Source organism: Macrobrachium nipponense, chromosome 4, assembly GCF_015104395.2.
Source record: "Macrobrachium nipponense isolate FS-2020 chromosome 4, ASM1510439v2, whole genome shotgun sequence".
In the NCBI taxonomy this organism is placed as follows: domain Eukaryota; kingdom Metazoa; phylum Arthropoda; class Malacostraca; order Decapoda; family Palaemonidae; genus Macrobrachium; species Macrobrachium nipponense.
This window is the reverse complement of record NC_061100.1, coordinates 133,833,896-133,847,190: the sequence shown is the minus strand read 5'-3', so window position 1 is coordinate 133,847,190 and position 13,295 is coordinate 133,833,896. Positions and strand designations below refer to the sequence as shown.

Here is a 13,295-nt window from a genome sequence, read left to right as displayed (position 1 = left end):
ACCGTGTCTATCAGCATACCCAGGTACTTCATCTTCTGCTTGGGTTCGAGATCGGACTTCTCGTAGTTTATCACGATCCCCAGATCGCGACAAAACTTGAGGAGTCGATCTCTGTCCTGTAGCAACTGCGAGCGGGAGCTCGCCAGGACTAGCCAATCGTCGAGATACCTCAGAAGACGTATCCCGTTCGAATGGGCCCAAGCCGACACCAGAGTGAACACTCTCGTGAACACCTGTGGGGCGGTTGAGAGACCGAAACAAAGTGCCCTGAATTGGTACACCGTCCCGTCGAAGATGAAGCGGAGGTACTTTCTGGAGGACTGATGGATGGGTATTTGAAAATACGCGTCCTTCAGTCCACTGAAAGCATGAAATCGTTCCCCCTGATCGAGTCGAGCACTGAGCGTGCCGACTCCATCGTGAACCGCGTCTGTGCGAACGAAGCGGTTCAGGGGAGAGAGGTCTATCACCGGACGCCAGCCCCCGATGCCTTCTCACTAGGAAGAGGCGGCTGTAAAAGCCCGGTGACTGGTCCTCCACGATTTCTACAGCTCGTTTCGCCAGCATGGTCTTGATCTCCTGTCGAAGAGCGTTGTCCTTTGCTGATCCCCGGACATAGGTCTGTAGATGGACCGGATTGGAGATGAGGGGGGGCCGAGACTCGAAGGGTAGTAGATATCCCTCCCGAAGACGTCTACTATCCAGTTCTCGGCGCCGTTAGCGCTGCCAAGTCGCCCAATGGCTCGCCAGGCACCCCCCCACTTCCGGCAGCAGGTGAGGGGGAACGCCGTCCCTAGCGTTTCCCACCTCGTTTCGACTTCTTTCCAGCACCCCCTCGGGGAAAGGAGGGCTGGTTGCGGCCTCCTCTAGCAGAAGTTGAAACTACAGGAGTCTTCACACGGGGTTCCTAAGAGGTCCATTTCGAAGCCCGAGTGCCGCCTCACGCCCGGCCCCCTTGGTCACTCGGGTAAGGACTGCGTCCCTACGTCGAAGAACCAAGTTGGCCCACAGGTTAGCAGTCTGATGGGCGAGGTAAGAGATTGCTCTTCCTCCAGACTGGCACAGTCTTCCTAAAAGAAGCGTCGTCTTCGAGAGCAGAGCTCCCAGAGCCGGCCGCTACTTTGGATATTGTGAGGGACCACAAATCCAACCAGGAACTGCCTGGGAATGCTGCCATAGCGGTAGATTCCAGGGCAAGTGCCTCCTGCTGCGAGAACCATAGGTTCTCCGACAGGAGCTGCTGCAGGGACACACCTGGAGTCAGCCTCGCTAACTCCGGGTTAACCTGTTTCGGCAGTATCGGGTCTTCCGAAGGCACGTAGAATCGCCTCTGCCGCTGTAGAGGAGGAGGAAGCAGCTTAGAAGACCGTCCGGACTTTAGCGAGTCCTCCCGTCCTGAGACGAGATTCTCCACCTGATCCAGGACCGAGGTCTGCAAGCTCAGACCGCGGTAACCCCACCATCATTTTGGGTTCCCTCTTGGGACCCCAAAATGATTCGAGCCGGGACGTGGGCTCTGCCGGTGGTAGCGGCGATCCTTCCGCGAGGTCATTATGCAGACGCATCAGCTTAATGACCTCCGCAAAGTTCCTCTGTATCTCGGGAGTTACAGCGTCTTGTGGAGTAGGGACCGTCCAGTCCCTCCAGCAAGAGCATATCCCGCGATACTCCTCCTTCAGAAGGAGGAACAGCGACAGACCCCTGACGGTCGCCTCCAACTACTTGCGCGTACGTTCTGGTCGGTCCTAAAACCGTGCCTGAGCCGTACGGCGTCATAGCTGGGTCACGAGCGGCGCACCTCTCGTGATCGCTCCTCGGTACCTCGCTCCTCCCGGTATAGCCCGAGGAGGTTGAAGGTACGGGAGAGGCAGACCTGACGCTCCCCCCTCGCTCGCTGGCAGGAACCAGCGTGCGTGGAGGGCTGCTGCTGATCGTCAACCCACGGTGACGGTCGAGCAGCAGGCCTAGCCTTGCCGCTCGCCTGGGGCGATTGGCTCGCTGAGAACGTCGAGACCGAGCTCTAGCGTCAGGCGAGCTGCCGCTGGTCACCGTCTCCGCCCGGTCCATCGGGAGCGGCGGACGGGTGACCTGCTAGGCTTCTCTGTCGCGTCGAGACCGGCCAGCGTCCTCTCGGCGCGTCAAACCGCTGGTACCAGCCGTGGCTGGTACCGGCGGCTGTGGGGACTCCTTCCTCGCCTCAGCCCGTGGCCGGTCAGCGACCGTCACGTCAGCCCGAGCAGCCAGTTGATCGCTGCGAGAGCGTCCACTGGCCTGGCGAGAGTCGTGTGCACGACTCTCGCCAGTCTTCTGCTCCGCGCCGCTGTCTTGACGGCGAGCGAGCTCGGGCGTCAAAACTTTGGCTGGACGGTCTTCTTTGGAAGAGCGTCCACTCGGTGCTTCTCGCGAACGAGAAGCGGCCGAGACGGAACCTGGTTTAGCGGCAGAACCGCTAGCACCAGGTGAGGACGCACCAGCCGAGGCTGGTGCACCTCTGGTCCCCGTCGACTTCTTTGCAGAAGAAGCGACGGGCCCCGTTCCCGAGGGAACAGGAGGACCAGCAGAAGAGCTCCCCAGCTCGCCTGAGCGAGCCGGGCCCTTAGAAGATCCCGAAGGAGTCTTCTTAGGGGGGGGGGGGGAGGAGGCAACCTTCTTCTTCTTCGGCTGTTTAGCCTTAGAAGTCGAAGGGGAAGGAGAGGCAGCAGACGACGAAGAAGACGACGAAGACGACGACGACACCTTCTTTCCTCTCCTCTTCTTCTTCGCCAGGCTCCGCAGGACAGACGTCAGGTCTTCCATCCAGGAGGGAGCCGGGGCAGTTGCCGAAGCAACAGGGCCCGACTGCACCTGTCCGGAAAGACCTGAGACTGTGACAGCACCACCAACAGCAGGAACAACAGGAACAGGTCCGGGAACAGCGGGAACGGCAGGAACATCTGAAAGTGAATGAGCAGCAGCCTGATCTGAAAAGGAATGAGCGGCTGGGACAGCAACAGGTACGGCAGGCACGGCAGGTACCACAGGAGAGCCAGGCGTCCTGTCGGCAGCTACCGTCATCCTCGGCACTGGCGGCAGGTCCAGGGGGGTACTCTTTGGGCAGCGGAAGTCCGGGGTCGGCAATACAAAGAATCCAGGTGGTGGTGGCACCGTCCTCTTTGGCACGGCAGTAATGGGAATTTTTGTATAGCAGCCGTGGGTGTCACCGCATTATATGTGGTGTATACACCAGATGCGGTGGCATCTCATATGCTGGTGTCGTTACTGTGGTTGTAGTAGTGGTCACCGCACCATGAGTGACCACTGCCGACCCGCCAAGCCGCTGAATCAACCCTTGGATGCTTCGGCAACTCCTGCCAGTCCCAGCGACTCCCACACCTGTCCCAGGTCGTCCTTCGCTGATGGCACACCTGCGGAAGCAACAGTCGGGTTAGTTAAAGGGGTTTCCTCACGCCTGGGGGAGAAGAACCCCCCCAGAGCGGACGGAAGACCCCGAGTACAACTGGACGTCCGGGTAGCGGGCGCCCTCATCCACACTCGACGGATCGAGAGAGGAGAAGGACTCCGCTACCCCCCCGCAGGGGAAGGCGCGAAACATGGGGGCTGGCCGGGAGGCAGGAAAGAGGACGAAGTGTCCGTTACCAAAGGAGTCACTGGACTTTCCGATGACTTCCTGTGCGGCCTAAGTCTCTTCCTGCCCTCGTACAGCACCCACTGCGCCTCGGACCAATTCATACATACTACACAGGGCTCGTTGCGGGAGCACTCTCGCCCCCGACAACGAGTACAAACTCGTGAGGATCCACATCGACAAACGATCTAAATCCCCCACATCTACGCCCCTCCAGCCCGCGGGCACTCTACGGGCGACTGGAGGGCGTGGTGATATCTCCATTTCTTCTTCACTCATTGCAAAGATCAATAAAAGAAATGTAAAAGTACTTACAATCACTCTGATTTATACAGAAAGAGAGGGCAAATACTCAAACTCAAAGCAAACGACAAAGCGGGCAGAGCGATGACGAGCACGTCCTTCCCACACACGGCCGAAAGCAAAAGTGATTTGTTTACCTCCCAGTCGCGCGGCGCGCGACGATCGGACAAGCAGTTAACTACCGTTCTCCCCTTGTTTGAAGCTTACGACCGTTCCAGCTGCCGCTAGCTACTTCCTATTGTTAAAGGACCGAGGGTTTGTATTACGTATCGGAACAAATATGTTTTATAAAGCATAATCATGTGTTCAGCTTTTCTTGTTTTGAAGTGCCGTAACAACATTCCCATTTTTGCTTTACATTTTGCCAACAGAGTTGCTATTTGATCATTGCATAACATGTTCCTATTCATCATCACACCAAGGTCTTTAACTGCTTCCTTATTTGTGATGGTCTCATTATTAGGTCCCTTATATGCATATAGCTTTCTTTCTCTGTCTCCATAATTTATTGATTCAAATTTATCAGAGTTAAATACCATCCTATTTACCTCTGCCAATCATATACTTTGTTTAAGGTCTCTTTGTAGAGCGTTCCTATCTTCATCACAAGTAATTTCTCTACTTATTCTTGTGTCATCTGCGAAACTACTCACTACCGAACCTTCACATTATTGTCTATGTCTTCAATCATAATAACAAACAGTATTGCAGCTAACACCGTACCTTGCGCACACCGGATATTACCTTGACTTCATCCGATTTCTCTCGTTTGCAATAACTATCTGTTTTCTGTTTGTGTAAAAATTCTTTTAACCATCTTCCTACTTATCCACGATATTGTGTTTTCTAATTTTCTTCGCTAATATATTATGGTTCTACTTTATCAAAAGCTTTTGCAAGTCTAAATAAACCACATCTGTTTCATTTCCGCTTTCATATTTTTGAATATGTTCTCACGGTGGACTAACAGTTGGGTTTGTGTACTTTTTCCGGGTACGAAACCATGTGTCCTTTATTAAACAAATTATTTTTTATTAAAATGTTTCATAATATTTTTCTTCATTACCCTTTCATACACTTCATAATATGTGATGTTAGACTCACAGGCCTATAATTACTTGCCTCTAGTCTTGATCCACTTTTGAAAGTAGGGGTATATATATGTAATTTGTGCTCATCATAAATCTTGCCTGTATCTACACTTTGTCTTAATAATATTGCAAGTGGCTTTGCGATAGAATGAACTACTTTCTTTAACAAAATAGCAGGAATTCCATCAGGCCCTGCAGCAGCTCCATTTTTAATTTCATTAATAGCCTGCAACAATATCAGCTTCAGTTAATATCTTATGTCAGCTAAATATTCACTATTTTCATCCCTTACTTCTATATCATTATCTTCATTATCTATTCTAGGGGTGAATTCTCTCTTATATCGTTCTGCCAGTATGTTGCAAATTTCCTTTTTTTCATTCGTTAATCTCCCTTCAATTCTCAGAGGGCCTATTTCTATTTCTTCTTCTTTTTTATTCATCTTCTTCGCATATGAGTATAATAGACGTTGGGGTTTTGCTTGATATTTTAATAGGTTTTTTCTTCCAAGTCCCGTTTTTCATTTCATTTTCTTTTGATTGTATAATCTTTTGTTCTGCATTTTCTATCTTTACTTTTTAGTTCTATAACTTCCATGCATTTTTTTCTTTTGCAAGACCTTTTTTCCACTTTCTGATTTTCTGGAACAAGATCCTTCTGTCTCTTGGTATGCATGAATGATGTTTACTTTTCTTCTTCGGTATATATTTTCACTATTTTTCTCCAATATTTATATAATATCTCCGTATTTACCCTTATGTCATCACTTACGAAAATGTTATCCAATCTTTGTTTAATTCTTCATAATTTCTGACCATTTATATTTTTTTTACTGTAGAAGTTGTATTTTCCATATCCTTCCCACTTTTTCATTTCTTGCTTATCTCTATTTTCACTTGCTTTGGAATGAACTGTTAATTCTATGACATTATGGTCTGAAATATTCGCATTATAAACTATTATTTCTTTAACATAATTCATCTCGTTCACAAATACTAGGTCTAAAGTATTTCCTTTCTTGTTGGCAGGTGATTTATTTGTTGAATGTTGTATTCTAGTAGCATATCTAATAGCTTTTCAAATTGCCTCTTATCTTCTGCACTACTATTACTCTCTTTTTTATATGTATAAGTACAACCACAATCCTATTCGTTTCTTTCCATTCTACGAAAGGAAACGTTGAAGTCACCAGATAGGAGAATAGTCCAGTCCTTGTGATTTATTTACATATAATCATCCAATTTTTCAATTATTAAGTCAAACTCTTTAGTATTAGGAGGTCTATATATTACTATGTTCATCAATTTTTCAGATTCAAATTCTACCGCTATTAGTTCACATTCTGAGTTACTATATTTCTCATATATTTTTCCTTGTTTTTTGTCTTTCCCATATATTGCGGTTCCCCTTGATTCCTATTTTTTCTATCTGATCTATAAGTTTGGAACCCTTTTATTTGATCATCATTCCCAGTCTCTTGGGGAATACCAGTTTCACTTATATTCATTATATCTATTTTCTTTTCATTTTGGGTTAGTTCTTTAAGTACTCTATTTTTCTTTTTGAGTTACTAGTAACTAAAACCCTGCGCATTCATCACTATGATGGTTTGCGTGTTTTCTCCTTCATTTAATACTGGTAGTAATAAGGATTTTCTTTTACATGCTCTCTTTCCTGTTCTGGTATGTTGTTCTTTTTTCATTTCCAGAAATTCTGACATTAAAAAATCCAACTTTTCCATAATATTTGATCTTCCTTCATCATAATTATTCATTTTGTGTCTGAATCTGCAATTTTCTCCGTTTCTGCAATATCCTCTTGCATAATAAATACAGTTATTATCTCTTGAGTAGAATTTCGGAGCTGATGCTTTGAAATTTTTTGCTGACACCTCTGCATATCTCATTGGTTTGGTTTGCTTTTCTCTTTTACCTGATATTCTGATTTCTCTCTTTATTTGTTTCTTTCTTATTTGGATTTTATTACTTGGTTGGTTATTTATTGATTATGATTCATGGCTACAGGGTGTGCATATATTTGCATTTTTTGTCGAACTTACATCCTTTTCCTTCTTTTAGGTTTTACATATTTTGGATGCAGATCTCTGCAATCATCCCCATATCCATCTAAGTATGCACCATTTACCATATATTTCATAGTTTTGACATATCTTAGGATGTTGTAGTAACATCTTTCTCCAAATCTGCAATTCCCTCTTTTCAAAAGGTTGCAGATTTGTCTTTCTTGTCTATTTTTTCCTCTTTCCCGTCATTGTATAGATCTGGGTAGAGCCTCTTCAGGATTTGCTTTTCTGTTGTCATATCGTAATTATTTCTTCGTAGGTATGCTGCTTTATTGCCTCATATGTAGTATCAATGAGTATCTCTGCATCCATACTTTTATCTTTGTCTTGTTTCCTTATTTTTTTCTGTCATTTCATTTTTGTTTACTTCTTCGTCTTCCGTTTTCCTCTTCTTCTTTTCTTCTTCCTCTTCCTCTTCTTCTTCATCCTCAACTATTTGTACATTCAATCTTGATTTAATAACATTGTCTATCCATGATAGACATGTTGAACAAAAAATTCTTGTATCTTTTCTCAAATCTGTATTACCTCAGCACACTGTGGATGGTCGGAATGTTGCATGCAGCACATTTTCTGATTAGGTTTTGTGGATTGACTATGCTATACCAAACCTTACACAGTTTGCATGCTTTTGGCATTCTTTTTCCTAATGCATCAATTAGGATATTCACAAGATTCACCTTATTCACTTTCTTTGTCGGAATATGTTGGTTTATGTATATTTTCTGTTATGAGTCTCTGACCACTTGGATTTTATTTGGAACTTCTTCAATTATTTCAAGATGTTTTCATTAGATTTGTTTCCAGTTTGAAGGATTATATCCTTCTAATATATCTATGAATGCTTTTGTATCTTTTTGGTTAGGACTGTTGCTGATTTCATAGATGAGAAATGCCAGTTCCCTTCCTGCTACCTCATCGTATTGCGAATCTGCTAGACACGCCAAATTACGCCACCTCTTCCCGCAGTTGGAACTTACTGCCATCTTGTTCTGATTTATAGTATTACACTTGATAAACTAACTTAGAAGACGCTTTATCCTACTATTTTCACACTAATCTTATCACCGATAGTTCACGAACACTTCTAGATATTTCTCAAATTCTAGTCGTATGTTAAACTTGTGATATCTGTTGATTAATCTGACTTCACGCGGGTACGACTCACCTCCTTCTCCAGCATAAGATCTACTGCTAGAGAGAGGCTTGATTCATGATGGGGTCCTTGTACTTGGCTACCAACCCCCTCGGAGTCGGTCGTCAACGGAGGTCTTGATAAGAAGGGAATGAGGTAGCCTTTGCGGACAATCGAGAGTGACCAGTTGTCCGCCCCTTTCTGGGCCCAGACGTCGGCAAACTTTAAGTAGTCTGGCACCACTGATGTCTGGAGAACTTGAATACTACTTCTTCCCTCTGATGGATCTAGAGAAGGTCTTCCCTCGTTAGCAGGTCTAGATCCTCTAGAGGAAGAAAGCTCTGGCAGGAGGGACTCCTCGAAAGGGCTCCTGCCTAACTGGAGTCTCTCTCTTGGTTTTAGCCTGGAAAGAAGTGTGAGGCTTCCTGGTAGACTTGGCTAGCATGTCCCTGTGTAGCCTTAGCTGAAAGGGCAACAAGAAACCTACCTGAATGATCTTCTTAGGGAAGAGTTGAGGAGAGAGCTGAGAATACAGGAGAGGCGCTCTCTGAGCATGAGATACTGATTTCGTCAGGAACGAACAGTAAACAGATCTTTTTCTTGATTACTCCCGCTCCCGAAAAGGGAAGCTACTTCACTCGATCCATCTCTCACTGCCTTATCCATACACGTGAGAACACTGATAAGATCCTCAGGTGAAATGGAATCCGGGGTCTGCGTCTTCTTGGCCAAACGCCCAAAGACCAGTCTAGGAAGTTAAATACCTCCAGGACTCGGAACATTCCCTTCAACAGGGTGGTCAAGCTCATTCATCCCCCATGTCGTCTTTAGCAGACATGAGGGCAGAGCGTCGAGAGGAATCCACCAGTGAAGAGAAGTCCGAGTCTGCCGAGGAGGGAAGAACAAGGCCCAAGGGTTCTCCCGATTCATACCAGAATCCTAGCTTTCCAGTTAGCTTAGAAGGAGGGAAAGAGAACACCGTCTTCCCTTTCTCTTCCTTTGAAAGAAGCCACTCACCAAACCTCTAAGCGCCTTCTTCATAGAGATTGCAGGCTTCATCCTGACACAGGATGAAACCTTCGAAGTTTTCGAGGTTGAAAATAACAATAGAGGCGAGGGCGGGGCGACAGGAGAAAGGGCGTCTCCGAATTCCTGAAGCAACAGGTCCGTCAAACGCTTGTATGAGGAAACGGAGGAATCTTTAGGAATTTCTTCTTCCGAGGGATCCTGTTCTTCTTCCGCCGAAGATCCTTCACGATCCTTACGATGATAGGCTGTCTTGTCCTCAGCCGAGAGTCCATCCTTGGAAGAACGTCTGGAAGAACTCTGACATCTAACCGGGGAAGTCATAACTTCCGTTGAGATTCTGCCTGAAAACTCCTTCTTGTCAGGATGAGGGCGTACTCTAGGCTCTTGGCGCCTAACGAACGCAGGGCGAAAATCTGGCGAAGAGCGCCTACTAGGCGAAATGCGTCTATCAGGCTCCTGGCGCCTGTCTAAAGGAGAGTGGATGCCTGGCGAAGAGCGCCTGCCATGCGGGAAGCGCTTATCAGGCTCTTAGCGCCTGCTGCGAGGAGAGCGAATCTCTGGCGACGAGCGCCTACCAGGAGAGAAGCATCTGACAGATTCCCGGCGCCTAACTTGAGGAGAGCGAAAATCGGTAGAAGATCGCCTTGTAGGAGAAGAGCGCCTACCAGGCTCTTGGTGCCTGCTAAGCGAAGGGCGGCTGACAGGAGAAGAGCGCCTGTCTACCGAAGGGCGTCTGGTCACCATTGAGACGGAAGCCTGAAGGAGAGCGCGGCTACCATGAGAAAAACGCCTACCAGGCTCCTGGCATCTGCCAGCGGGAGAGATCCTGTCTCGAGACGAGCGCCTGTCGGGAGAGGCTCGTCTACGGGAAGCATGCCTCTCGTCCGACGGAGAAACGATGTCCGCAGGAGAGCGCCTGTCCGTTGAAGAGCGCCTCGTACTACGATCCAATCCTGGAGAGAGGGCGGTTACTGACGAATAGCGAAAACCTGGAGAAGAGCGCCTGGACTTCTTTACCGGGAGCGAGACGTCCTTCCTACGACGAGAAGTCACAATCAATGAGTCAGCCAGAGCCGTAATCTGCGCCTGCAGACTAGCCAAAACACGTGAAGGAGATTTAACAAAGTCCTTCACGGGAGACGCAGCTCGATCATTACTAGGAGAGCGAAACTCCAAAGAAATCCTCGGTTTCTTCACATCCAATCCAAGATCTTCCGAAAAAACTTCAGGGCTGGAGGGGAGAGCGGAAGAAGCCTGCCAGGCTCTCTTCGACGGCCGAGAAGCTTCCGAGGAGCTCCAACCACGCTTGGGCGAAGGAGAAGGCGAAGACGAGAAGCATTGCCGTAAGACTTCTCTCTTGGCGCGATCCAAGGTAGCCTGGGAGCGAACATCAGGCGCTACTGAGGGGACGCCTGACTGGTGGGGGTTCTCCCTAACCTTCCTGCGGCTTTCGATTTCTTCCTCCACTGGGTCTGGGAGTCTGGAAGAGGTCTATGGCCTAGAAGCATTAGGGAGCCGATCAGACGCACCCTCCACTGCACTGGGATCACTGCACAAATCACTATCACTCTTTACTTCTAGCACTTAATTTTCAACTCCATGCTGCGAATAGTGGCTCTCATAGTGTCCACCTCCGAAGGCGCATCTTCGGGTTCGATGCAGGGAGCAGGGGCTGAAACTGGTAAAGGCGCTACGTCTACAACAGGGTTATCAACTTCAAACTCGCTAGCGCGAGACCTACTAGAACTCCTAGATGAAGCTTTCCTAACCTTGTCCTTCTCAAGCTTTCTTACATAAGAAGTAAGCGCCTTCCATTCTTCTTCATTCAATTTACCACATTCAATTTACCACATTCATTACAAGGGTTAATAAATGAGCAGTCATTCCCCCTACACCTCATGCATACTGTGTGAGGGTCTACCGCAGCTTTCGGTAGCCTCACCTTACAATCGCTAACAGAACAAACTCTGAACATAGTTGATTTCTTAATCTCTAAATCAGACATAATGAAATTCCAAGAATAATCAAAAGAATAATCAAAAACCGGTCCACAAATCGCAAATGCCAAGCCAAGGAGCAGGTACTTCACCAAAAGTCCGATGAAACAATCCAGGGCGAAAACGAGTAATAATCCAAAATCGGGAGGTATCGACAACAGATGTAGTCGAAACCAGCGACAGAAAATATATGACTGGAAAGGGGGATTGGTTCATACACCTGCCACCCAGCGGCGGGTGGGGTAGATCACCTGACCTACCTGTCGCGTTTGCCGCGAGTTTTGAATTCTGTCGTGACGTCAGAGACGTAAGCTAAGTAGATATCTGGCAGGAAAGTTCATGTACAAAAAGTCTTAATAGAAAGCTTTATTACTGCACGATGTTTTGCCAAAGGCTAACGAAGTCTGCTGAACTTACAAACAAAATGAATTTATATATGAGCTCTTGGAAGGGAACTTGTTTGTGTGTAAGAGGACCACCTGTGTATGATGCAGTGTTGCAAATTATTTCTTAATACTGTACGTAATATTGTAAGTTGCTTTACATTCTGGATTCAACTGGAGCTGATGGTCTATCAACTATTAAACTGCTATCCACCACCTGAAGGACATAATCAAAAAGAAATGACAAAGGTCTTATAAAACTCCAAAGCTCAAGCAAGTTGCACTGAAACCAAGACTGCAAGCAAGTGAATGTCTCATTTCAGGCAATTTTGGAATCATAAGTAATGTGAAGTGTCCATTAAATTTTGCACTTATACATATTATCTACCTAGAAAACTACTCAGCTGTTAAATGTTCTCTTATCTTAAATATACCTATAAATGAATAAGTTTACAGTCGACTCCCGCCTATTCACGGTTCCGGATTCAGCACATCATTCGCAGAAAATTTGCTTATTTGTGGTATTTTTCACTGAGAAATATTCACTAATTACTGTATTTTATATCATTTTCATGATTAAGTGCACTTTCTGTAAGCAAAAGCATCCGTCCAAAGGAAAGTCAACACGGCAATCAAAGGCTGGACTAAAAACGGTAACATCCACAGAACTTTGGTCCTAAATAAAAATAAAGAAGCACAGGCTACGATTAAAATACTGGCTTGGAAAAGGAGAGCGAAGCAAAACTCCGGTCTCCAAGGCGGTAGAAGAAAGACTGATATTTTGCTGGGGTATGATCTTGGTCGATGACCAAGCATCCACTCCATACATGCATGAGTTGCCAGAGCCACAGATTCCTTGTTTACAATCTTTGATTGTTTTTACTGGTTTTCCAGCTAGTGCTAGAAGATTATCCTATTGTTAAGACTGAAGGTTTGTTCTGCATATGAACAGTGCACTTTTTGTGATATGTATTTAAAACTATTTAAATACTCAGGTACTATAAGCATTTTTAGAGGGATTTTTAGAGGTTTTTTTGTGTTTGAACTATCAAAATACTAGGCAGTTCTAAGCATTTTTAGAGGGGTTTAAAGTATTAGCAGATTTTAGCTATTCACGGGGTGGTTGTAGTACACATCCCCTCCTACGAATACTGGGGGTCAACTGTAGACTCCAAGAACATTTTTACTAAAAGGAATATACGTACAGTATAAGATTCATAATAATATTTTTTAAAAATAAAAAGGAAAAAAGGACAAGATGAATACCTGATCAGCGACTTGATTGTCCACTTGCATCCCAGGAGACCTTGTTGCCGAAATAAAAGAAACAGGGGATGAAGTATTTTCTTTAATCTGTGGTAATACACTCTGTAGTCTTCGAGAAGGTTCATGATTAACTAAATTTCTGTGAAACTGACCGATATCAATTTCATTTTCTTGAAGGCAGTGACCGAATGATTTGGGTCGGTTTGGGGAATCTCTGTCACTATAGTTATGCCTGATGTCAATTGGTTTCTGAGTGGCAAAAGACTCTGGCACTTTTGAAGGTGAAATGCAGTAGCTGGAACAAGCAGCTGGATGATCATTGTAAGTGGCTCCTTTCTTACATTGTTCAAGTTTATCTGCAAACACACTGGGTTGCTTGCTGA

The 13,295-nt window shown here is 46.1% G+C and overlaps 1 protein-coding gene across 1 annotated transcript in view; it reads right to left on the bottom strand.

Moving 5' to 3' along the window:
* LOC135211507 (uncharacterized) overlaps positions 1–13,295 on the bottom strand; it is a 76,458-nt gene that overhangs the window by 49,770 nt on the left and 13,393 nt on the right. Inside the window, exon 2 of the mRNA XM_064244811.1 lies at positions 12,913–13,291. Within this exon, the coding sequence (XP_064100881.1) occupies positions 12,913–13,291 (379 nt within the window). The remainder of the gene's footprint in view (positions 1–12,912; positions 13,292–13,295) is intronic.